At 36.0% G+C, this 26,487-nt stretch overlaps 2 protein-coding genes across 2 annotated transcripts; both read left to right on the top strand.

Annotated features, from left to right (window-relative positions):
- The first annotated feature begins 61 nt into the window (after positions 1–61).
- bola3 (bolA family member 3) lies at positions 62–2,349 on the top strand. The gene is made up of 4 exons (XM_059354507.1): positions 62–252; positions 391–508; positions 1,304–1,392; positions 1,740–2,349. Exons 1-4 carry the CDS (start codon positions 184–186, stop codon positions 1,803–1,805), a joined length of 342 nt encoding a protein of 113 aa, XP_059210490.1. The 5' UTR covers positions 62–183; the 3' UTR covers positions 1,806–2,349.
- A 1,800-nt stretch (positions 2,350–4,149) lies between these two features.
- On the top strand, positions 4,150–24,586 carry vat1l (vesicle amine transport 1-like). The gene is made up of 9 exons (XM_059360017.1): positions 4,150–4,635; positions 5,199–5,328; positions 6,138–6,353; positions 7,574–7,716; positions 11,270–11,373; positions 12,928–12,983; positions 13,147–13,341; positions 21,903–21,986; positions 24,048–24,586. The coding sequence occupies exons 1-9, from the start codon at positions 4,421–4,423 to the stop codon at positions 24,144–24,146; spliced, it is 1,242 nt and encodes a 413-aa protein (XP_059216000.1). The 5' UTR covers positions 4,150–4,420; the 3' UTR covers positions 24,147–24,586.
- The last annotated feature ends 1,901 nt before the right edge of the window (positions 24,587–26,487 follow it).

The following is a 26,487-nucleotide window of genomic DNA, read 5'->3' as shown; positions in this document are numbered from 1 at the left end:
TATATAAATAGGTTTATATGCTGTAACAGGTTTCAAACTTTGGTTTTAAAATGCGACTCGTGAAGTACCCGGATAGTGACGTCATATTAACGAGACGACGCTCTATCTGAGGACATGACTTGTTAAACAACCCGTGTGGATTTTATAATCGTCCCATTACTAAACTGACGTAACATTTTCACCATGTTTGCTAGTAAACGGAGTTTATCCAGCGCTGTGGTTTCTGCTCTGCGGGTTCTCCGCACTAATCAGGTAAAGACACTTTAAACAGTCCTGCTGCTGCAGGTCACACGGTCGCTCTCATAGATCTCTATAGTCGCTCTGTTATCTGTTACGCGATCTGCAGTTTGCTGAACTTTTCTCAGCTCATGCTCCTTTCTGCCTCTCCAGGTTGTTGTGTCCGGTCAGAGATGTCTGTCCACACAAACAGAGGGAGAGACCCGCATCGTTAACGTACTAAAGGAGAAGTTTCCGTTAGCCTCGTCGCTCAAAGTTGTTGACATATCAGGTAAACAGATCTGTTATCAGATGTCTGGCTGCACCATATTCCAGATGTTCTATTCACATGCCATAAAAATACTAATTAATTTTGTTACTAATCTTTGGCATATCCAAGACTCTAATCACCACCCAAACCCCAGCTCCCTACTATTTAATTTATGGGGAAAAATCATCTTTTGTGTTTTTTTGGAAGAAATTATAGAAAAATTCACATATATATACTGGCATATAAAGGGTTAAAATTCTGAAAATGATTTAATGTTTGGTAGTTTTGAACAAGTCTGAAGTTGTTTTAGATATTTATGGAAAAAAAATCTGAAAAAAATGTTGATGTATGGTGATTTTAAAGCAGTTGTTGTTGCAGTTGGCCTTTTTTGGCCACGAGGGACAGCAGAGGGTAGTAAATGCACCAGTGGAGTATAAAAGACATGTAAGGGTTAATGACAATGGATTTTAAAAAATTTACTAAAAAGATAAGTTCCTGCAAAAAGTCATGCCCCAAGCTGTAACACAGCCAACATGATCAACAAATAAATAAAAAAAAGAAGAGAAAAATGAACAAAAATTTCCGAGGAGGGCACAAGGGTTAACGTTTAAACAGACATCAAGGAGTTCATTTTTAGTTATAAATCAATTTAAACCAAAAATGTAGTTACTGCAGTTAGGCTTTGTATGGCAGTATAGACATCAGTTATTATAATGAAGATGTGTTGTCTTTGTTGTGGTGAAACCAGATGGTGATATTAATACTGAACTCTGGGGGAATGACAGTGTTGTTTGTGTGATCCTGTGCTGTGTTTAGGTGGTTGCGGAGCCATGTATGAGATCCACATAGAGTCCTGTGAGTTCAAAGGAAAAAGGACCATCCAACAACACCAATTAGTCAATCAGGTAAATAACAACAATAACAATCAACTCAACATATTACCAAATTAATACATGTATGCCTATTAGGGCTGGGCGATATGGATAAAAAAAAAAAGACCAAAAGTCATATCCCGATAAAAAATATACACTGGAGACATTATGTACTAATATGATGTTATTTAAATCAGAGAAGGAGCTGTGCAAACTAACAAATAGCCCAAAGCTATGTGCAACATATTGTACAGGAGCGTTTTTTTGTTGTTGAAGATTATCCCCTTTACTTTGGTGGATATTGTACACTTGTTGTTGTTAATACTTTCTACTTTCTTGTGGAATTTTATTCATTTGCTGTTATGTTTTGTCTCCCACAGGCACTCAAGGAAGAAATTCAAGGAATGCACGGTCTGCGAATATTCACTGATGTTCCAAAACAATAGAGAAAGTCCTTCCATTGTTGACCCAAGACTTTTCCCTTTGTTCACCCTATCTATTCTGAATGTACAGTTTTAAATATGATATTGCGTAGTAAATCAATCCCATCTCTGACAGTTATATATGAACAGTGGGGAATGTGTAATAAATGTAAGAAGTTCCCACTGTCAAAGTTATCTTTTTTTTTTTTAACGAGTGGGATATCTTCTACTCTGAGATTGTATATAAAACTGGTGAAGGCTACAATGCGCACAAAATGACTTTGCAAAATGCTTGTAAGTCATGTAGGTTTATGCCCAGTTTGGGGTCTTCTCAGGGTTGATAATGAGGCTGGTAATAAATACAACTGTCCTGAACTGGGGTCTGCTACAGATCCTTGTTCATGGAGCAATATGTATATGAAACTGATCACAATTAGTGTGACTGTCCCATGACTGTTGATCAATTTTAAATTGATTACTTATCGTAGGATTGTACATGGACGATGTATTCACTCAACCTATGCATTGATAGTGCACGTCGCAATAAAAAACAGCTTTCCTCCACACACTTCTGACTTGACTATGGAGGCTTTTGTGATCAAACAAACCTTTTTTAAATTAAATTTGCAAAGGAAATGCAACTGTAGAATAGTAGAATCCCTTACCACATGTAGTCAAAAACTCAAAATCCTCACAAATTAATATTGTTTGTATTAAATTGGCAGTGATGACCTTGGAAATCTGAGGTTATCACCCAAACCTGCTCTTCTTTAGATCCTTTTTAGTCTCTTGTTTTGGTTGGATTGTTGATACACTTGCAAACCTAAGAGGCAAATAAACTTCATATTTATATATCTTTCTCTTTCCTCTATCCAGCAGTAGAGTTAATCCTGCTGTAAATAATGGCACTTTTTCTATCTGATTCAGCAGATTCGTATCCACGGGTAACAGTGTTACGATTTTATTATTGACCTTGTTAACTGGCGGCTTTAAAGGGGCTGAAAAGCTAATTTACTTGATAAATGCATATTCAAACAGACACCAAAGATCAAAGATTAATTTTGACATTTTAATGTAAAAGTTAAACAAAGAGGGCAGCTTTGTGTTTTCTCCTGTTTTCCAACAGCTCGCTGAAAGTTTTAAGTTTACATGGTCACCAGTTAAACGTAACACCGGACAGACACAATCAATGCTAACGGCTAAAAGTCAAGTTGGAGACGATAAAACGGACGTGAACATCGACTGAACTTGATGTGAAGATAATGCTACTTTTGATTTAAGTATAAGTAGTTATAACACATTAAATTAGCCAAAACAACTTTATAAAATGATATGTAAGGGCCAACGTCAGCTAGCTTGCTTTAACCCTTACGCTAGCTTAGCATGACCGTTAACCTGGTAGCCAAAACTTACAATTGCAATTAATTGTGTCATTATGCGTTATTTTGGGTGAATTTTGAGTGGTGGAAAGCAGTAATGTTTGATGTGTAACTTGATCTTATGCATTAAGTATTTATTATTGATTATCCTGTTTTCTTTTTTTTAGGAATTTAGGAAATTTTTAGGAAACTTTTTCTAGGAATCGGGCTTGTAACTGGATAGTTGCCGGTTCGAATCCCAGTACTGACAGGTCAGAGACTGAAGTGCCCTTGAGCAAGGCACCTAACCCCCCCTGCACAGCTCCCCGGCGCAGTAATGTGCTGCCCACTGCTCCTTCCATGGTGTGTTCACTTGTGGGTTAAAATAGAAAAGAAAAAAGGATGGGTTAAATGCAGATGTTGAATTCCCCCATTGTGGGATTAATAAAGTAATTCATCTTAATCTTAAAGTGGGTGATATGAGTAAAACATACATGGGCCTACATTTTCATAGCGAAGGCTATATATTGAATTTAGTCTAGCCTACTTTATGCAAAAAGTAAATTTTGTATGGATTTATGTACATCATGTAATGCACTTACACACACGTTTTTCCTTTATTATTCATATTATATATCACTCCATTGATTTTAGGCTACCCTATAGCATATATTTAGAGATTTATTGGACAGAAATTAAGCTCATCCAGCGCAGAAAATCCTAAATGTATTTTTGTCTATTATTAGGTTTTGGCCTTGTTTATGTCTATTAACTTTGATTAATCAAGCACTCAATGGCGGGTCTGAATCTGCAGTCTCCGGGTCTGCAGATACATAGAGACAGAAGAGGAAGCTGGAGTTGAGGGGAACAGGCTGTAGGATGCTCAATTTACATTTCCCTGGCGGACTTGAAGGCACCACACTTGTTGCAGGATTTTGGTTGCATGTGCATCATGGCTGTATTTGCGTTATCACACTTTCTGTAGCAGCTCCACCAGCAGATGGTGCACTTACTTTAAGCCTCACTATCATCAAAGGCAGTCACGTTACACAGGGATGCATTGTAGTCCAGATTTTTCTTTAAAAAATGTAAAGTTTATTTGAATGAATCTACGTGACTTGAATAGAAAAAAATGACAACTAGGCTCAGAACTTAAATTGCGCATGAGTGAGTAGTAGCAGAGTGGACAGAGAGATCTCAGGCTCCACGGTGGATCACATCCACACAGGCTGCACACCACATCACTCTGATCCTAGAGAGGCAGAGCAGAGGGTCTCCGACATGGCTAAAGAAGGAGCAGATATGACAGAGGAGACCGAGTACATGATAGACAAAACCGTGGCGAAAGAAACAGAAAACGTGGAGTCTCCAGGCGATGCGAAAGAAATGCGAGCGGTGATTCTGGCAGGTTTTGGAGGTCTAAACAAACTCAGGGTAACCAAGAAGGCAATGCCCGAGCCTCTGGATGGGGAAGTGAAGATACGCGTCAAAGCATGGTAAATATGAACAATGGGTCTATATCACAGATGCATTTTGTACTTTTGGATTGTGATGTGCTCTGGTTGCATGCCCACGCGTCACAGTATGAATCTTATTGAAAAAAAATTCGCAGTCATGAAGCCACAGGTCTTTGGCTGGCGCTAGCACCACTCATACCAGGCAAACTGTTGTCAGGCAAACCAGCATTTTCAGGCAGATTTTAAATCAGAATTTCAGTTTGATAATAGCTGCATTTACAAAGTATTGATTGGCTCATTAGAGCAGAAGATTGCAGCTGAACAGTGCCAATTGTTGGCTAAATCAAAGTTAGGAAATTATTATTGTTTGATAGAGACATACTGCCTTGTTTTCACAGGGGAATAGCCAGTGACTCATGCTGTGAATTATGACATAAATAGTACTGGGCAATCCCTAAATCTGTTAAAAGCTCATAATAAGTGTTTGTGTTATTGTTTTAATGAGTCAGTGGGTAGAGAAAGTTCAGGAGCATGATTTCAATTCTGAATCAAAAGGATTTAATGTCAACAAACTGTAAGGTCCAGTTTATTCTTTGTCGCAGTGGCTTGAATTTCTTGGACCTGATGGTACGCCAGGGGACTATTGACAATCCACCAAAACCTCCTCTGGTCCCTGGGTTTGAATGCTCTGGAATAGTGGAGTCAGTGGGTGAAAACACAACAGGGTTTGAGGTTAGTGACAATAAAGATTTTAACTCTGTTCCTCCTGTCCAGAAGATTTTTAGCTTATATGTATGTATGTATCAGGGTTCGTACAGGTGCTTGAATTTAAATGTCGTATTTTCCAGGTTTAAAAAGTGCTTGGGTTTTGGATAAAGTGCTTGAATTTCTTACTGTATTTCTCTTGCAAACTGACTATATCCACCTATAGACTATAGATAATCACATGTTCAATGTAAAAAATAATGAGTAGCCTATCTGAAATGAAGACCGTTCCTCCTAAAATTGTAACACCATCACTGTTGGTATGGTTCAGTGAAATCTCCCCCTTTTAGTATGTAAGTACTCATCTAAAACATACAATTAACAGGTGTAAAATACTGGAAAAGCTTGAAAATGGACCTTGAAATCCTTGAAAAATGCTTGAATTTGGCCACTCAAAAAGTGTACGAACCCTGATGTATGTATACTTTTTCTTCAGTTTTAAGCTCTTTTATCCTTTATTTAAAATCCTTTTTTAATTAGACTGTTATGCTTTAAATCTGTAGCACTTTGAGATCTCCTTTAATATAACTTGCATTGCAAATAAATGTATTATTATCTATTATTATTCCATAATGCTGTGACTCATGAACTAATGTCAGTTTACAAGCAACAGAATACTAGAATAAACGAGAACAGCCCTGTGCTCCTAATGATGAGAAATCCATTTAAATGAATCCATAATCTATTAACAGCTTCCTCCTTAGTGCCACATGCTCGTTTGTTTCACATTGGTGTCTGCTTGTTATCCGGCTACTCTAACATGTTTCATGTTCCAGATAGGCGACAGAGTTATGGCATTTGTCAATTACAATGCCTGGGCAGAAGTTGTTTGCACGCCAGTGGATTTTGTCTACAAAATGCCAGAGGAAATGAGTTTTGCTGAGGCTGCTGCATTCTCCCTGAACTTCGTGGCCGCATATATGATGCTCTTTGAGGTCGCCAATCTGCGAGAGGGAATGTCAGTGTTGGTTCACTCAGCAGGAGGTGGTGTAGTAAGTAGAGTTCCTTTTATGACTTTTGCATCCAACCGTCCAATTATAATCCAGTTGTATCCAATTATAACTGACAGCTTCACACATTTAAATGGAACAAGTTTGTTTCGCTCTTATTACTTTAAATGTCACAGTGCAAAATGAAAAGATATACGAGGCTTTGAATGATTTCCTTTTAAAATATGTCTTGAACTTCCTTTTGAGTTATTTATTTGATTTGGAAAGTATTGAAATAAATGCTTCATTATTCATAAGTACAGTTGTTTTTGTTATAACTAACCATTTATTTATAATTAATGTAGGGCTGGGCGATATGGACCAAAAGTCTTATCCCGATATATTTAGGCTGAATATCGATATACGATATATATCCTGATATTTTTATTACAAAGTGAGAGCAAATGTTCAGTCAAAGTCAAATATGACATGTCACAAGTAGATTTATTGCAACCGTTTATTTAAGTAAAGATAAATACTGTATAACAACAGGAGTACATTTAAAAAAAAAATCAAAGCTCCATAAAGTGCACATTTAAATAAAAAAATATCTTAAATAAATATAGTCTATGAAATAAAATAGGCCAATAAATATATTTATATGAGAAAAGAATAACAAAGGTTATAAAAGAACTAAATATGACAAACCCAGTAAGGGCAGCATTTATTTATATATATCAGCATATTTCTAGCTTTTTTTTTTTAATGAACACCAGTCCAAATCATAAATATCAAATATTATATTTGTTGATTTTCTGAATTTTAATCCTGTAAGTGATTTTATGTATTGTTATTTTTGTATAATTTATAAATGATGACTATACTGTCAGTACAATTAGTCATGTTTCATTCTTGTTGATGCTCTTAGTATTATTATGCTATGCTATATTATGCTATTTTTTAATGCTACTTTAATGTTGTTTCTACTGCCTGGAGCAAGGATCACAGTGCAAATTTGAACTATATTGATATATACGATATAGTCTAATTCCATATCACATTTAAAAAATATATCAATATATCTTTTATATCAATATATCTTTTATATCTACATATAAATTAATGCAATGTAGATATTCTCCACCACTGTGTCTCATTTTCTATTAATATGTATTGCTTGTACGTGCTGTTGCCTCTGTGTGATTTATGTTGGTACATTCAGAGTTAAAGCCTCCTGCGTTCTCAGCCATTGATAAATTGTTTCAACTGTTTGTTATTTCCAGGGTCAAGCTGTGGCTCAGCTCTGCTCCACTGTTCCTAATGTCACTGTGTTTGGGATCGCCTCATGTTTCAAACACGCAGCCATCAGAGACTCGGTGACTCACCTCTTTGACAGAAACGCTGATTACATACAAGAAGTGAAAAAGTAAGTTTGATCCATTTGAGTCTATATTTAGTTCCTCGTGGTGTATTTTTGCAACGTTGCAAAATTAATTTTGTGTCACTATCAGGCCTGTTTGCTGTAGCGTGGCATACATGTGTACAAATGTGATAACGTGGAGCTCCCTGAGAAAAGAGGGCTGTGCAAAGCGAGGAGGCAGACGTTACCTGTTGCCTTATTTGGTCTTGTGTGGCCGTGGTCCCCATGGCAACTCATGGCTCATCTGAGTGAGCAGCAGCATTGTGTAGGGCGGAGGTCTGGCAATGTGAAACAACTGAGCCAATTAGGGCCGAGCGTTGATGCCCTACACATTCCATTCACAACACAACACGCTGTCAGCCTCTTTGCACTACAAAGATAACACCTTGTAGCAAACAATGCCGGAGATTCCATGCACTATGCAGATTTACTCCAGTTTTTTTGCAGTGATGTTTTCATCTTTTTTTAAAAGCTTATGATTATTTTTAGAGCTCTCCAATGCCATGTTGCTTCAAAAAACCTTCAGTATAGTGTTGAGCCATTACATCAAGATAGAATTATATTTTTTTAGATTCTAATACATAAATATTCATTTTTTTAAGGAGCACTGCACTGCAAAAAATGTGTCTAAAAACAAGATAAAAACACTAAATCTGAGGGAAATGATCTTGCTGCATGGACAGATAATTTAACTTGACAAGATGTCCTGAATTAAGATTATTAAATCTAGAAATAAGCATGTTGAACACTTAAAATAAGAAATGAACTCTTAAAACAAGATAGATTAAAGCTGCAAGCAGCGATGAACTGGCCAGAGCAGAGTGACCTGATGATTATTTGTTTCTTACCAAGATAAAAAAAAACTTTAGATTTAGAAGTGTTGGATAATTTATCTGGTTTTACGAGTTAATTTCTTATTTTAAGCGTTCAACATGCTTATTTCTAGATTTAACAATCTTAATTCAAGACATCTTGTCTAGTGAAATTATCTGTCCATGCAGTAAGATCATTTCCCTCAGATTTAGTGTTTTTATCTTGTTTTTAGACACACCTTTTTTTGCAGTGTGATTATTTCATGTTTTCTGCCTACATATCAACAGTGGTAGTGGATTAATTTGCCTTTCATCTCTCTGCCCCACACATTCTTCTCAGGATCAAGAGCAAAGTACAATTAAATTAGTGTTTTTACAAAAGGCAAAAACCATGGGAATCACAAGACCACCGAGCAGTTTAGCCAAGCAGGTGTCCAGGACCACAAGGCAGAAAGTAGTTGCCTTGATAATGGCATGCCATTCATTCTTTCATATCTGTGCCTTTAACCCTCTGGAGTCACAAAAAACGTAAAAAACAAAGCAGCGTGGAGCCCTACTGTAAATTTACCTCTAAAGTTCTGGCTGTAAACTCCATGAGGCCAGTTTCAGTTTGATGATGATATACCAAGTAAAACTGGAGACAAGCTCAAATATATTTAGTATCAAATGATAGAACTGGATGGAACCCTCTTATATGTTAGATTTGACACCTTTGTTCACATTTGCAACATTTAAAATACTTTATTGAGCATGATAGTGTTTTGAAAGTAAAAAAAAGATTCAAAATCACATTTCATGACTAAAAAAGACACAAAATGACAAAAAAAGACACAAAATGACTAAAAAAAGACACAAAATGACCAAAAAAAGACACAAAATGACTAAAAAAGACACAAAAAGACTTTAAAAAAGACACCAAATGACCAAAAAAGACACAAAATGACCAAATAGACACAAAATGACCAAAAAGGACACAAAATGACTAAAAAGACACAAAATGACCAAAAAAAGACACAAAATGACTAAAAAAGACACAAAAAGACTTTAAAAAAAAGACACCAAATGACCAAAATAGACACAAAATGACCAAATAGACACAGAATGACTAAAAAAAGACACAAAATGACTAAAAAGACACACAATAACTAAAAAAGACACAATAAAAGACACCAAATGACCAAAAAAGACACAAAAAAGACACAAAATGACTTACAAAGACACAAAATGACCCATAAAGACACAAAAAACACACAAATAAAATAGAGTCCACTAGAATAAAAACCAGAGTTGAATGACAGGATCACACACAATCACAAGATCACATTTATGTTGGTTTTTCTTTGTTTCTTTTTGGTTCAAAATGTTGATCCACTAAGTCAGAATGAAAACAATCAATTATTATCAGGTCATATAAATGAGGTTGTGCTGAAAAAAACCCCAACATGCCATTTAAACATTTTTTAAGTGGTGTATACAGGCAGGATGAAAAGGATTCAAAAATGGACAAAATTGCCCCAGACTCCATAGAGTTAATGAGTGTCTTTATTGCAAACCTTTTGATTCTGTGTGTGATTATTAAACCTTTCTGTCATATGGTAGAAAGCGAGTTACTGATGAGGAGCGATGTGGGCATTGCAAAACATCAAGTTCTTTTTAAGAAAACTGTAGGCAGAGTGAAAATAAATATAAAACGTGGGTTGTATACTGGAACTTTGTCTCACAGTTATACTCCAGAGAATCAATACTTATGAATCCATGATTGGATAAAACCTGAAGCTGCTCCAGAGCATGACTCACAGGCTGAATATATGGATTTATAGAATATGTTCTGCACTTTTACATTCAGTGCTTGCAGTTCATTTACCGCTATGTAGAGACTTATAAAGTCCATACAAAATAAAGCATATTACGATCGTAACTCATATACAACAACTCCCTTACTTACTACTAATAAGCAATAATTCTGAGGTTATTGAGGGAAAACTCTTAGTTAATGTCTTACTGGTTGTATAATAAGGCCATGCAGAATAAGGCATTAATAACTACTTAACCCCCTGGAGTCCATCTATTTATTGAAAATACACATGTTTTATTTACAGTAATAACTTTATTTATATATAATATGTAGACAAGCTGAGAAAGCCAGTTGAAAGTTCAATCATAGGAGCTTTCACAGTGTGACATTTATGTTTCTAGACCATTTTTAAAATGTGAATTTTCTTTCTACAATGACAACTATTACTATTTTTAATTTACAAGCAAATAGACTGTTTTGTAGTTTTATAAGTTATTATTTTTTTCTGCTGTTTTTGCGTGTATAAATGGTAAAAAAATAAATAAAATAAAATAAAAATGGTACATTTACACCTTCGTCTTTTGTTTGTATTTTCTGTATTTTCGGCAGCTTTATACTTCAATTAAAATGAACTGAAAAATCTGACTGATAGCCAAGTTTGTGTGGAGAAAAAGGAGCCATGCATGTGATGAGAGGACAGACTGAAAGATGATAAACAGAGACAGAAATTAATGCATAGGAAGTTGACAAATTTGAACCAAAACCTCCTGGACTTCAGAGGTTTAATAACGACTAATAAAGAGCCAATATGTTACTTATTTGCATGCTAATAAGTAACTAATTAATGTTGAATATGTTCTCCCTAATCTAAAGTGTTACTAAATTCTTAATTAATACATTTCAGCCCTGTTTTCGGTGGACTTGAGGTTTACTTTGTTCTTTTTTATTTGAGGATTTCCCCAGAGGGCGTAGACGTCGTGTTGGACTGTCTGTGTGGGGAGAACACGGGGAAAGGCCTGACGCTGCTGAGGCCTCTGGGAACCTACATACTCTATGGTGAGAACAATACTTTCATTTCATTCCATTGATTACATTTCATTCTTTCTAATTGAAAATAACTACATTTGCAGTGTATTTGTGTGTCGCAAGATTTTAGTAGACTTTATTCAAGTTAATATTAGCAGTTAAAGGAATAGTTTGACATTTTAGGAAAACTTGTGTACTGGGGTTGAATGGAAAGATCAATAGCACACTCCCATCTGTTCATTAAATCTAAAGCTTTAACCAAGAGATGATAGCTTAGCTTAGCAAAGAGACTGTAAACAAGCAAACAACTAGCCTGATGACAACAAGAATTCAACAAGTCACTGTTTGAAGCCAAAGTCTGGCACATAATCCTCTTTAAAATGGTCAGTTTTAATTATTACACATCAATTTTTGTGTGGATTAACCCTCTATGACCTCAGGCAACATACCCATTTTTGGTCCATCAAATTTCTACAATGCATGTTTTTGAGTGATGCGATACACGGGAAGAGTGTAGGGAACCAATAGCAATGCTTTAATTTGTCACATGACCTCCAGGAGGCCATATTGAAACTCTATTTTGCCATTTTGCACCACAAAAAATCACTCAAAACGTCATTTTCTGGCCCTGTTCATTCTGGAAAAAAATAGATTCCCACTGATAGGTAGTTTCATCCACTTAGACTGTTGTAGACATTCATTTCAATGGGTCGTTGGTTCAATGGTTCAATGTTTCCTACAGGCAACATTCAGACAAGAAACCGGTTAAAAAAGTTCCTTTTATAATGTTTTTAAATTTAAAATGTTATGTATTGTACCCTGATGAAGCTACTGAATCTTCTACATATGTTTATTAAATAAATTATGTTTAAAATAATTTTAAAAACTCTCTTTTTCACTTGCCTACGGGCAACAAACCCCAAAAACTTCCAAAATTTAAGAAGAATTATAAAATGTTTTCAGATTTTGTTTATTTAGTCTATTTTAAGACAAAAAAAACACTCCAAACATCTTTTTTCTAACTGGAATCATAATGCGAACCATAGAGGGTTAAACAAACAAGGCATAACATCTAAATCTGAGAGCTTTACAGATGCTTTCAAGCTCTGTTTGTTATCTTCGGACAGACGATAAGCTAGCTGTTTTATCATCAACTCACCTGGCTGTAGCTTCATTTTTAGGGTGATATTGGTCTTCTCATCTAACTCTATTTCCCATATCGTTAAGCTTTTTGTTAAAAGACAAGTCTTGCATCATTAAATGTATCGACTAGGCGTGAGATAGTCAGGCACACTTGAATTTAACATACTCCATCCACAGCCTGCAAATTAAATTGTCCTTTACAGCTCCTGTCTTATCTGATCTCTGTTAATTAGCTGAGTTTTGTGTTAAGCCTCATGAATCAAGTCACAGCATTAGCGGTAGATTAATTCATTAATTTTAGTTATTCTGAATATGTGCAAAGGCATGCTTTGACAGGTGTAAAGGGTCTAAAGGTGCTCCACCTTCACTCTCCATGCTCTATTGGCTCTAATCAGCCTTTTTTCACAGCATACAATAATCTTTTTATTTTTGTTTTTTCAGGCGCATCAAACATGGTAACTGGGGAAACAAAGAGTTTCTTCAGCTTTGCAAAATCTGTGAGTCAGAGAAGCATTCTGTCATCATCATTTGAAGAAAACAGCACTACCCAATACCATTATTATATAATTTCATGACAATTGAAACACGCACAAATGAGTCACTCGGGGTGAACTTTCCTCTCTGTGTGTGTTTTTTTTTCTGTGTTGTTTTTTCCTCCAGTGGTGGCAGGTGGAGAAGGTGAACCCTATTAAACTATACGAGGAGAACAAAGTCATAGCAGGCTTCTCGCTGCTCAACCTTCTCTTCAAACACGGGAAATGTAGTCTTGTGAAGTCAGTGATGGACAAACTGTTGTGTCTCTACGAGCAGAAGAAGATCAAGCCGGTGGTGGACTCCCTGTGGGCCCTGGAGGAGGTAAGACCCCGGGGGGATCCAAGGGGTGTAAGACAGGGAATAAGTCAATAATGAGCTAATTAGAAATGATCTCATCCCGACTGGATATATAAACTGAGACGCCAGGTTTAAGGTTTAAGAGAAGATTTTATGCAAACATCTTGGACAGCATATAATCTGCTGCTTTCTGTGGGACATTGTCAGCTGTTACCGGACATTCTTCCACAGATGGTGGGTAGGTTGCATCTTCCTGTTCCACAATTATTTCACGCCCACACAAAGCCAGACAGGCCATACGTCACTCACTTTCTGCAAATTCTGCAAACTCTTTAAGCCCCCCTTTTTTTTTAAAGACCCCCATCTAACAAAAATCAGGTTTTTAACTTTGTAAACATGTCCATATGATGTTTTTTTTAAATACGTCAAGACCTGTGTTGAACAAAAAAAGCAGTCAATGCCAAGGCTGAGCAGTGAGCCAGTGACAGACAGGCAGGGTTACATCTGCCACCCCTCAGAAACAAATGCTGTCAACTAACAGGGTGGGGCGTTCCAATCATTAGCCGTGTTTCCATTAGGATAAAGAATGACCGATGGGAAAGTCTCAGGCCACGCCCTCTCAAATGTCCGCTCATTCAGTGTGTCTCCATTACAAAAAAAGGCCCCAAAATGATTTACGAGATTCCAGAGGTGACGAATCGTAATCGCTTAGCAACAGTTTCAACCGTGATGTCACATATGCGACGGATTAAACACGGGAGACGCAACTGTGGGCGCCATCGCTAACTGTGCGCAATGTCTGCTGCTGATCATAAACAAACCAGCATGGCTAATTAGGCACAGCATTGCCGATCATAAACAAACCAGCATGGCTAATTAGGCACAGCATTGCCGATCATAAACAAACCAGCATGGCTAATTATGCACAACATTGCCGATCATAAACAAACCAGCACGGCTAATTATGCACAGCATTGCCGATCATAAACAAACCAGCATGGCTAATTATGCACAGCATTGTCAATCATAAACAAACCAGCATGGCTAACTGTGCACAATGTCTGCCGCTGATCATAAACAAACCTGCATGGCTAATTATGCATAGAGTAGCTGCTGATAATAAACAAACCTGCATGGCTAATTATGCATAGAGTAGCTGCTGATAATAAACAAACCAGCATGGCTAATTATGACATATAAACAGCTGGAATGGCTGCTTGGGAATTTATTTTTTTTCTGCAATTCGTACTGCCTGTTAAACATTTACAGCTTTACTTTAAACACAACACAAAAAAGCAGAAAAAGTCACGCATGCAAACAGGTGTGTCTGTTCCAGTCTTATGAGCCATTGTGTGCTGGTCGTTTGATAAAGGGTTCAGGTAGGGGTGTGCCATATCATATCGTACACGATTATACCAGTGTGTATTTTATTAGTAAAAAAAAAAAGCATATCATGATATTGGCAACATTCCTACTTTTTGACATAGTGGCATTAGGGTTTCCCATTAATTACCCAGACTGTGGTGGCCCGCTATAATCTCATTTATCAGTAATTTAAAAAGTACAAAATTTTCTCTCCCTGGACGGCTATTTTTTTAATTTAAGAGTATTTTTTTTGTATTTGGCAACTGTTGAGATTTGCACTTAAGATTTAACTACTTTTATTAATCCCACAATGGGGAAATTCAATGTCTGCATTTAACACATCCTTTTTTTAACACAGAAGTGAACACACCATGCAAGGAGCAGCATATTACTGCACCCGGGGAGGTTAGGTGCCTTGCTCAAGGGCACTTCAGTCCTAAACCTGTCAGTCCTAAACCTGTCTGTCAGACAAAAAAAATCTTATTTATTATATATTTTTCAGTATTTTGTAATACCGTCAAGAATTTCGTTATCACAACAATTCCCTGAAATATCATGATAATCTTTTAGGGCCATATTGCCCAGCCTTAGGTTCAATAACTTTCCTGAACTCTTTAGTCAGGAAATAACTCATGACAGCATCAAATTGGCCATTTATTTTAGTTCAGGTTGACATCACTTACTGGTAAATAAAGTTTCTCTGTGACTCCCTTGAAGCCTCGGGTTGTTTGAACTCAGCATGGTTGTGGTCCATCTCAGAGAGATTCGGTGTCTCATTAAGTCTGGTTTCTCTAAGACCACAACTAATGAGACAGTTGAGGCAAGAAAGTTGAAGAAAGTTCACCATCTTCTTGATCTTCTCTTTTTTATTTCCTCTTAATATTTGTATCTGACAAATATTAGGCTCTTTTGTTGGCCATTAGCTCTTTTCCTTCCCATGCACTGTAAAAATGTCTGTAGATTTTACTTTGAAAAACTGCTAAACCATGACAGTAAAAGAGCGTAAAATGATAAATGAGTTAATTCAGTTTCAGTAACAATGAAACACCGTAAATGTATATATCAGCCAAAACAGTATTTTTTTACAATTTTGTTTTTAAAAAAAATACATTTCTCCACTGTAAAATACACTGTAATATGTATTCAATGTAATTTATATATACAAGTCATCAGTTTAATTTTTGCATTTAGCTTTTGTAAAAATAACCTTTTCTCACTGTTAAATGTACTAAACACCATAACATCCAAAATATGTTTATTTTACTCTATTTTAAGACAAACAAACACTCCAAACATTATTTTTCTAACTGGCATCATACTGCGTACCATAGAGGGTTAAACAAACAAGACATAACATCTAAATCTGAGAGCTTTACAGATGCTTTTAAGCTACATTTGTTAAAATTAATTTTAAAAACTTTCTTTTTCACTTGTGCACCATTATGGTACAATGTTGCCTATGGGCAACAAAAACTTCCACACAAAAAAAATTATATTATTATAAAATTTCTTCAGATGATGTTTATTTAGTCTATTTTAAGACAAAAAACACCAAACTCCAAACATTTTTTTCCCTAACTTGCATCATAATGTGTACCATAGAGGGTTAATTATGTGGTATAAGTGAAAACAACTGTGTGAGTGTGAGGGCCTCAAGTTCAAGTTACTTTATTTGTACCCAGAGGTAAATTTTGTTTGCAGTATAGAGTCCTAATACACACACACACACACACACACACACAAAAGAGGCACATATCACACATCATTCGACTTAAGACAGTGGGAGTTAAGAAATGGCAAATTAAATAAAAAAATTAAATTAAATTAAAAATTATTAAAAGTTCTTACAGGTCCAGACTATACTTGGATATTGATGTGAACTAAAATACGAATAGCAAAAAAACAAAACAAAACAAAATAAAACTTGTTGAGGTTGTAAAAACGTAGATAAAGGTTAAAATGTATATATAGAAATAGTAAATACATACATTAAAGCAACAATAAATAAACACCTGTGCAAAGCATAGCTATGACTTGTTCCTCAGTGTAATGGCTGCAGGGACAAAAGCTGGCCTTTTGAATTTACCACTTTGCACTGAACACTGAAACTCTAGTCACTAACCATTAAATAGATAATGCACCTATTTCACCGTCTTAGCGGGAAAAGCAAAGGTGTTAGTGCTTTTTTTCTTGCTTAAAATGTTAAAATGTGTGATGAGTAACAGGAGGATTGAAGGTTTGTCCCTGGCAGCAGGCAGTGCTTGTCCAGAGGTCTTTTTCTTTAATGAGCCACAACTGAAGAATCAAAAGGATAAAAGCCTGACTACTGTCTGTGGTGATGAGGTTTTATCTCCACTTCCAGCAGCTCCATAGGCTCCATATGGCTCTACATATGGTACCATTAAATCTTGAGCTACAGCCACTTCCCTAGCATAAAGTTTTCCCTGAAAGTGACTTGCCTGATATTTCCCATCAGTGATGCATAACATAGGAATTTATTCCACAGCCAAGAATGTAGATAGTAGGTGAGGTGGTGCAAGCAGCCCATCACAAGGAGCTGATAACAAGTCATCCTGAACTCTGTACGTCCAGTCAGAGAGAGAACAGTTTGATGAAATGATCTTCACATTTTTTAATTTCTCATGGGAAACTCCCCTGGTGCTGATTGTCATTAAACTTTGGCAGATTTGTCAGGCCATTCACTGGAGCCACGGCCCATGAAGAATCTCATTAAGAGGGGAGGATGGCGTGGGATGGAGCGTCGGGGGCACAGCCTGCCTCATTTGTTCACATGCCTGGGCGGAGAATTCAGACGGAGCTAGTTTACATGTTGACCAAAAAGTAGGAGAGTGTGCGTGACCGAAACAGAATAACAGGAACACCAGCAGTTTAAGTTAGGAGGACCTGTCTCTTTTACCTGCTCACCTCAAGATAAATGCTTTTAGGATACTAAAAAAATAAAAGTGAGCGTACACTGCAAAAAATGGTGTCTAAACACTAAATCTGAGGGGAATTATCTTGCTGCATGGACGGATAATTTCACTTTTCAATTTCAGATTTCTTTAATAAAGATTGTTAAATCTAGAAATAAGCATGTTGAACACTTAAAATAAGAAATTAACTCTTAAATTGTTTGCAGTGTACACTTTGCAAAAAAGGTGTGTTTAAAAACAAAATAAAAACACTAAATTTGAGGGAAATTATCTTGCTGCATGGACAGATAATTTCACTTTTCAATTTCAGATTTTTTGAATAAAGATTGTTAAATCTAAAAAAATAAGCATTTTGAACGCTCTTAAAAAATATGAAATTAACTCTTAAAACAAGATAAATTATCTAACATTTCTAAATGTAAGGATTTTTTAAAATCTTGGTAAGAAACAAATAATTTGGAGTGTACACTTTGCAAAAAAGGTGTGTCTAAAAACAAGATAAAAACACTAAATCTGAGGGAAATTATCTTGCTGCATGGACAAATAATTTCACTTGACAAGATTTCTTAAATTAAGATTATTTAATCTAGAAATAAGCATTTTGAACGCTTTAAATACGAAATTAACTCTTAAATTTCAAGTGAAAAGATCTGTCCATGCAGCAAGATCATTTCCCTCAGATTTAGTGTTTTTATCTTGTTTTTAGACACACCTTTTTTTTTGTAGTGAATATAATATCTCACATAGATATTATTAAGTAATAATGCATGTGGATCATATCCTCTCTTGCTACCTAGCAGCAAAGTTGTGGACTAGTTTTGACCTATTTTTGCTCTTGGCTTGATTTCCGCTATTTCTTTTAGCAAATGAATGCTTGTGACACAATGGCATCCAGACAAAGAGCCACATTCAGTTTTTGTCTTTGTGTGGACTGTAATGAGAAAGCAAGATATGACATCCTGAGTAATCTTTTGTGATGTGTAATTTATTTTCTCTACACAATTGATTCAGACAAGCTTTAATGAGTAGCTCTGGTGTCTCATTGTTTACTAGTTGTGACCTGCGAGGTGTGTTGTTGGACAAAGATGAGAAAAGGTCACAGCTGAAGCAGAAGCAGAATAATGGCGCGATTGTGGTGCCCTTTAAATTGTCTGATATCAATAATAATAATAATAACTTTATTTATGTAGCACCTTTTAAAAACAGCAGCTTACAAAGTGCATCATGTAGAGCTGGGCGATATGACCATATATATTTATCATCATATTGAAATATCAATCAAACATATTCTTCTATATCGTTTCTAATACAATGTGGCAGTACGTTACAGCATTATTTACATCATTTTGATGACAATTTACCTTCTGATCCCTGCATGTGGGATTGAACCATAGAGGTGTATGAATTATACAAAATAGGCTTTACCATGTTTTTATTTCATGTAGACTATTTATTTATTGAATTACCAAAGAACATGCCATATGATGATTTACATCGTTATCGAGATATGAAACTTATTTATCACTATATAATATTTTGGCCTTAACGCCCAGCCCTAGAATCATTATGTTATTTATTATTGTATGTAAATGCAAACCATGTAGACTACACACATGGACTCTACAATTCTTTTTCAAGTCAATTTTATTTATATAGCCCAAAATCACAGATTTGCCTCAAAGGGCTTTACAGACTGTACATGGTACGACACCCTCTGACCTTTGACCCTCACATCGGCCAGGGAAAACTCCTCAAAAAACCCTTTTAACGGGGGAAAAAGAAGAAGAAACCTTAGGGAGAAACAGAGGAGAGATCCATCTCCCAGGACGGACAGACGTGTAATAGCTGTCGTAGATCAACAGAGCAGAATAACAATGACGGCAGATTGTAGCTTTAAATGTTTGTTGTTGACTCGGAGAAAATAATGAAATTGATTGCCCTTTCCTCCCGTTCCTCCAACACCCTGTTTGTAGCAATCAGACTGCAGTTGATTAACAGTGTGGACCTACGCTCTGATTTTCTTAAGCTGCTGATTAACTGGTCACATCTCACAGCCTTAAACATTCTGACGTATTGTCTTACTCACTTATGTTCGCTCGCCGTAGCAACGGGGGACTGTCATAAACAAAATGTCAGCTAATAAAACATATTGTGGACAGATGTTCCCACGAACTGTCTCATTGCAGAAGAAGCCCTAGATTCAGATTGATTAGAAGCTCCGCCTGCGCTCTTTTTCCTGTTAAATGTTTGTAGTGTACGTGGCCTTCATGGACAGGATCTCAAGGCACCTTAGAATTGCATCTCTGCCTTTTTGCAGATGATGTGATTCTTTTGACTTCATCACACTGCAAAAAAGGTGTGTCTAAAAACAAGATTAAAACACTAAATCTGAGGGAAATTATCTTGCTGCGTGGACAAGTTTTCTTAAATAAAGATTATTAAATCTAGAAATAAGCATGTTGAATGCTTAAAATAAGAAATTAACTCTTAAAACAAGATAAATTAAAGCTGCAAGCAGCGATGAACTGGCCCGAGCAGAGTGACCTGACAATTATTTATTTCTTATCAAGAAAAAAAAAGGCTTTAGATTTAGAAGTGTTGGAAAGCGTATCTTGTTTTAAGAGTTAATTTCTTATTTTAAGCGTACAACATGCCTATTTCTAGATTTCTAGATCTAGAGATAGATGCGGGCGTTGTACCGGACCGTCGTGGTGAAGAAGGAGCTGAGCCAGAAGGCAAAGCTCTCGATTTACTGGTCCATCTATGTTCCAACCCTCACCTATGGTCATGAGCTTTGGGTGACCCAAAGAACAAGATACAAGCAGCTGAAATGAGCTTCCTCCCTAGGGTGGCTGGGCTCAGCCTTAGAGATAGGGGGAGGAGCTCAGACATCCGGAGGGAGCTCGGAGTAGAGCCGCTGCTCCTTCTCCTCTAAAGGAGTCAGCTGAGGTGAGTTCCAGGTCCAACTGGTAGGAGACCCCAGGGAAGACCCAGAACACGGTGGAGGGATTATATCTCTCTCCTGGCCTGGGAACGCCTCGGGGTCCCCCAGGAGGAGCTGGACGTTGTGGCTAGGGAGAGGGACGTCTGGAATGCCCTGCTTAGCCTGCTGCCCCCGCGACCCGGCCCTTAATAAGCGGACGAGAATGGATGGATGTTTGCAGTGCAGCTAGGTGTTAGGCACTTTATCAGTATATATATATATATTCTGAAAGAAACACAATTTTTACTTTACTACCTATTGTTTTATATCGATTATTAAAAACTGTACACTATGTTTCTACCTTTAAAGGTAATGAAAAGTCTCGTTGCCTAAATCTGTTTGAAAATCTGCTCTTAAAACGTGTCTAGTTTCCAGAATTTTATATTTAATTATTCAATAAAACATCTTCTTATTACACTTGAAGTAATTTCAGACTTCATTCATACTCAAACATATGAAAGTCAGAGCTGAGGACTTCATGTTCGTGCAAACGAGAATGATAAGATAATTGTTTTTTGCAGTATGTGCTGCACTCTGTTATTAGAGCCCATTTGAGATAGTGGTGTAACACCTGTGCTATAAAAATTGCAAAATACAGTCTAGATCTTTTCCTGCAATTATAGTAATATAAACCTCCTTGGAGCAGTTGGACAGGCAGTAAAGTGTTGAGTGTGATGTCAAACAGAGCCCAGCAGGGTGAGTCAGCATCATTTAGTCAACATTAAGTCTATTCACTGTTTCTCACAGAGTCAGATTAAATTATAGTCGCTCTGAGGAAGTGCTGCTGTCTCTGTAACGATTACAAAGTGGTTGCAAAAGCATCTTTATGTGGATTCAGTTGACAAAATAATCTGTTCAGTAGGTGATTTGAAATGTGTTTTTATTGTTACAGCAGGCTTCCTGCTGGAGAACCGTTATTGCTGGAAGTCATTCACTAAATTTATGAGCAGAAGTAAAAAGTTGTTTGGTACCATCATTTCTTATTTTTTCATTTTACACATTTACTATAAAAATGTCACACCTCAGATCATTAAAAATATAACTTTGGTTCACTTGGTGCTTTGTTTTTCTATAAAAAGATCCACATTAGACCTCAATGCACCAGCTTAATACAGTTCCATAACAAGAACTTGAAGAACTTATCTGATTATTTTAAATGCTGTGTTTAGATATAAAAACAAGACTGTGTTTAATGAGATTTACTTTGTAATATCACAGATTATATATGCATCTTCTTGGCTTTTTTTTTTTTAACACTGTTTCTACTTGTTGAAAATCAGTTTGTTCTTGTGTTTTATTCTCAGGTAAAAGAGGCCATGCAGAGAATTCATGACAGAGGAAACATAGGAAAACTCATTCTGGATGTGGAGAAGTCTCCCACCCCTCTGGTAACATTTCCTTTATTCTTCCTTAGATCTATTTTTACTGTAAAATAGTCAACTAGTCAAAGAATCTAGTTGTAGTCTCGTAAATAGTTTCCCTGCTAGATTGACAGTCTGTTTAAAATCTCAGTGTGAGACTAGAAACTCTAAACATTTGTCTTTAGATGGGAGCAGGTGGGACACCAGAGTTTTCTGGGAGTCTTTTCCAAACCTCTCTCCTATCTTCTCCTCCTTCTCCTGTTCTCCACCCTTCCACCTCCTCTCCTCTTCCTTCTCCTCTCTCCTCCTCTCCTCCTTCTGCTCTCCTCCTTCTCCTCTCTCCTCCTCCTCCTCTCCTCCTCCTCCTCTCCTCCTCTCTCCTCCTCCTTCTCCTCTTCTCCACCCTTCCACCTCCTCCTCCTCTCTCCTCCTCCTTCTCCTCTTCCTCCTCCTCTTCTCCTCTTCCTCCTCCTCCTCCTCTTCTCCTCTTCCTCTTCCTCCTCCTCTTCCTCCTCCTCCTCGTCCTCCTCCTCTTCTCCTCTTCCTCCTCCTCCTCCTCTCTCTCTCCTAGTTGTAGTCTTGTAAATAGTAACCCTGTAAGATTCACAGTCTGTCTAAAATCATTTCCAACTCCACCTTGGGTGATAAGGAGCAGTGAGTAGGATTTTGTTTCCATAGTAATCTCAACATCAAACCTAGAAACACGACTAGATGTGTTCATGCTCTTATGCACATTTACATATTTACTGTAGCACCTGATGTCAACTCACACTGATGTTTACCTCTGTTTCTCTGTGTGGCTAGCTCAGTGTCAAGGTTATTATAGTTTTGGATTTTTCATTAGTTTTTTGTTTTCAAATTGAGTTAGTTTTAATTCATTTTTAGGGTGAGTTTGCTAGTTTTAATTAGTTTTTATTTTTTGGAAAATGCTTTAGTTTTAGTTTAGTTTTTGTTAGTTTTAGTTGTTTTGTAATTTGTTTGTTTGGTATTTGTTGGGTGCCAGATTCAATAAGGTCACAATAAATGTTTCCTTTATTTCCTTTGTCTGATCCATCTCAGCCCCAATAAGTTTATTAAGTCATAAAACCAGATAGATGAAATAGACTTCATATCAACCAAAAAGGTTTACGTATGAAAAAAGTTGACAAAGATGAAAACGAAGGACATTTTCACTATAATTTTAGTTACTTTTAGTTAGTTTTGTAACCACAAAATACAGTTTCAGTTAGTAATCGTGTTTTAAAAACTCATTTCAGTTAACGAAAATGTTTTTTCAATTCTAGTTTTTGTTATTTCGTTAATTATTCACACTAATAGATTCTGACTACTTATGGAGCTTCAATGAATCGAAGAGACAAGAACTTTGAGTGAAAACACATCTCCAACATGGTGTCAAGATGTTAAAATAAAGAGTCTATATCCATTACTTTTTAATTAACTAATTTAATTAAACCAGATAGATGAAATAGATTTCACATCAACCAAAAAGGTTTACGTATGAAAAAAGTTGACAAAGATGAAAACGAAGGACATTTCCACTATAATTTTAGTTAGTTTTAGTTAGTTTTGTAACCACAAAATACAGTTTCAGTTAATCGTTTTTATAAAAACTCTTGTTTTTATTTCTATTTCAGTTAATGAAAATGTTTTTTCAATTCTAGTTTTCGTTATTTCGTTAACTATAATAACCTTTTATCCTGGAATCTGTGTATATTACCAGTCTCTCTATATTGCTGAATTTATGTTGTTGTGTGTTTTTTTTTTTTTTTTTTTTTGGTCGTCTGTCTGTTTTCGCCGTGTGGCTTTGTACTGGTGTATCGTTGTTTTCATTTTTTGTTGTTGTGGTTATCCTTTATATTATTCTTTGTATGTTATTTGTGTGTACATTGTCTAATTTGTAAATATGTTCCTGAGTCTTTGTTGTCTAGAATTGTGTTTAAGTGTTTTGTTTTCATATTATGGCTCCTAATAAGTAATCCACTGTTCTTTTCTTTGTTTCTTCGTTAATAAAAATAATTAAAAAATAAATAAATAAATAATAACCTTGCTCAGTATACAGTTAATGACTAAACGGTGTTTTATGACTAGATGGCCAACGACAGCACAGAGACCAGTGAGGCGGGAGAGGAAGAGGAGGAGCCGGAGGGAGACAACGACAGCAAGGAGCGGATGCCTTTCATCCATTAAAGCCCACTGACCCTCCGCCCGCCACACATGTAGAGACTGTCCCCACAGAGGAACACATCCACACACACGTGTTGTGCAGTATGTACGTATGCATGTGCTGTTTGCATGTATGCATGAATGGATGTATGTACAGTATGTGTTTGTGTCTGTCAGCTGATAGGTCAAGAGAAATGTTTGGGTTTACGAAGAGAAACTAAATGTTTGTCAACCAGGCGAGAGGTGCAAGTGCCATTTTCAGTATATTATTATTATAATATTTACAGTATTATGAAGTCATAGCCAATAATGTCAATAGATTTATGTCCATTTCACAATTGATTGTATCTGCCAACAGTTTATTTGACTGAATTAGCATTTAAACCTGCTGACTTGCTATTATCACTTTTAGGTTAGTTCCCTTAAAAACAGATTACTAGAGCACTTAAGGTGTCATATATATATATATACAGTTCAATTCAATTTCTTGTTCATTTTAATGCCCGGTACAACTAAAGATACATTTGTTTTGGCAAATATAATGATAACAAAAATATAAGAGTTTAATTTAAGAGATGATATTTAGACATTCTCCATGGTTTTCTTGATAATGATTTTGGTTTTATTATCAAGAAAACCATGGGAAATGTCTAGATATCAGCTCTAAAGTTAAACTCTTATGAGCTATTGTAGTTGTTATCATTATATTTGTCCAAACAAATACTTGTAGTTGTACCAGTAATTAAAATGAACAAGAAATTGAAGAAAGAGTGGTCTTATCATTTTTCCATGAACTGTATATATATATATATATATATATATATATATATATATGTGTGTGTGTGTGTGTGTGTGTGTCATATATATGTATATATGTATACATATATATATATATATGTATGTATATATATATATATATACACACACACACACACACACACACACACACATATATATATGTATATATATATATATATATATATATATATATATATATATATATATATATATGACAAGATGGGAACAAGTGTAATTTGACTCTTTATCCCCAGTGATGAATAACTGAATGGCTGTAAAATGAAAGCAGACGATGGACACGATGCCCCCGATGTTTTCTCGTGTTCCAATAGTAAATAATGTGTCTGTGAGCCCCGAGAGGTAGAAAAGTCTGTGTGTAGATATTTGCATGATATTTTATTTGTACGTGCCAACCTTGTAATATTACAGGATCACTAGTGCCTTTGAGCTACAAACGAGCGTTTAATACTTGAAATGTTTTCCTCGTGTGAACGTCACGTTGAACAAGCCAACATAGAAAGTATTTCTAACGGGAATACTGAAACAGAAGAGAAAAGCATTAAAAACTCTTCGTCGCCTGATCATTTAATTAACAGTGAGGTGAAACTACAGAGCTCTGTTTAATCAGTTATCAGATTGAGGAGTTATTTTCCCTCCATACTGAACTTTTACTAAAATACATACACCATACAGTGTTATATTTATTGAAAAAGTCACAAATATTTGATAAAACTAAATGTAAATACAAGAAAACATGAGATAAATCAGTAAATTCTGAATTTTCTTAGGGAGAATCATGAAGTGGTCAGACAGTTTGTAGAGTCTCTGCTTTGCTTGTCTGACCAAAAGTTGTTTACTCGCCGGTGCCTCACAACAAAAAGTGCCATAACTCCAAAATAAATTATTTTTACAATGAGCTGGGGTATAAAGGTCTGAGCAATGCTGTGTATTACTTTATTTAAGTACGATACCCTCTGCTTCACCCCACCAACTGTAAAAGAACGGCTGAAAAAATGTTCACAGTCAAATGTTCTAATGACTGATTGCTTTTTATTTTTAATGTAACAAAGTAAAAACAAATTATATTGTTTTCACTGTTTGTTTTTTTTGGCCTTGCTTAGTCAGTGTATCTTTAATATCTGAGTTATTTATTTGCTTTACTTGAGTCATTAAAATGAAACCAGAGTATACATCAAAAGATTTCTCATCTATTAAAACAATAAAAAACAAAACAAGTCTTGGGCCATTTTAAGAATAAAAAATGTATCAACAGCAAAACTAACAGGATTTAAACGCTGCATGCTTTCATGTTGAATGATAAACGGTGGAGAGAAACATCCAAGTGATGAAATAAGACATTTTAGAAGTTGATGTGTAGACTTGGAAGTAGGATAATGAAGTGTAGACACTTTGGGAGTACATCTCAATTTTGATGCCTTTAATGTCTGGCCTGTGTGTGTGTGTGTGTGTGTGAGTGAGTGAGTGTGTGTGTGTGTGTGTGTGTGTGTGTGTGTGTGTGAGAGAGAGAGAGTGCATATGAGTGTATTCATATTGCCTTGTAAAAAAA

The sequence above is a fragment of the Centropristis striata genome, chromosome 2 (genome assembly GCF_030273125.1).
Source record: "Centropristis striata isolate RG_2023a ecotype Rhode Island chromosome 2, C.striata_1.0, whole genome shotgun sequence".
In the NCBI taxonomy this organism is placed as follows: domain Eukaryota; kingdom Metazoa; phylum Chordata; class Actinopteri; order Perciformes; family Serranidae; genus Centropristis; species Centropristis striata.
This window is presented reverse-complemented; position numbering and strand designations above follow the sequence as displayed.

Coding starts and splice junctions, on each gene's coding strand:
- bola3 (XM_059354507.1), top strand. CDS start 184: ATGTTTGCTAGTAAACGGAGTTTATCCAGCGCTGTGGTTTCTGCTCTG. Junction 253..390: donor GGGTTCTCCGCACTAATCAG/GTAAAGACACTT, acceptor CTGCCTCTCCAG/GTTGTTGTGTCCGGTCAGAG. Junction 509..1,303: donor CAAAGTTGTTGACATATCAG/GTAAACAGATCT, acceptor TGCTGTGTTTAG/GTGGTTGCGGAGCCATGTAT.
- vat1l (XM_059360017.1), top strand. CDS start 4,421: ATGGCTAAAGAAGGAGCAGATATGACAGAGGAGACCGAGTACATGATA. Junction 12,984..13,146: donor TCTTCAGCTTTGCAAAATCT/GTGAGTCAGAGA, acceptor TTTTTCCTCCAG/TGGTGGCAGGTGGAGAAGGT. Junction 13,342..21,902: donor CCCTGTGGGCCCTGGAGGAG/GTAAGACCCCGG, acceptor TTTTATTCTCAG/GTAAAAGAGGCCATGCAGAG.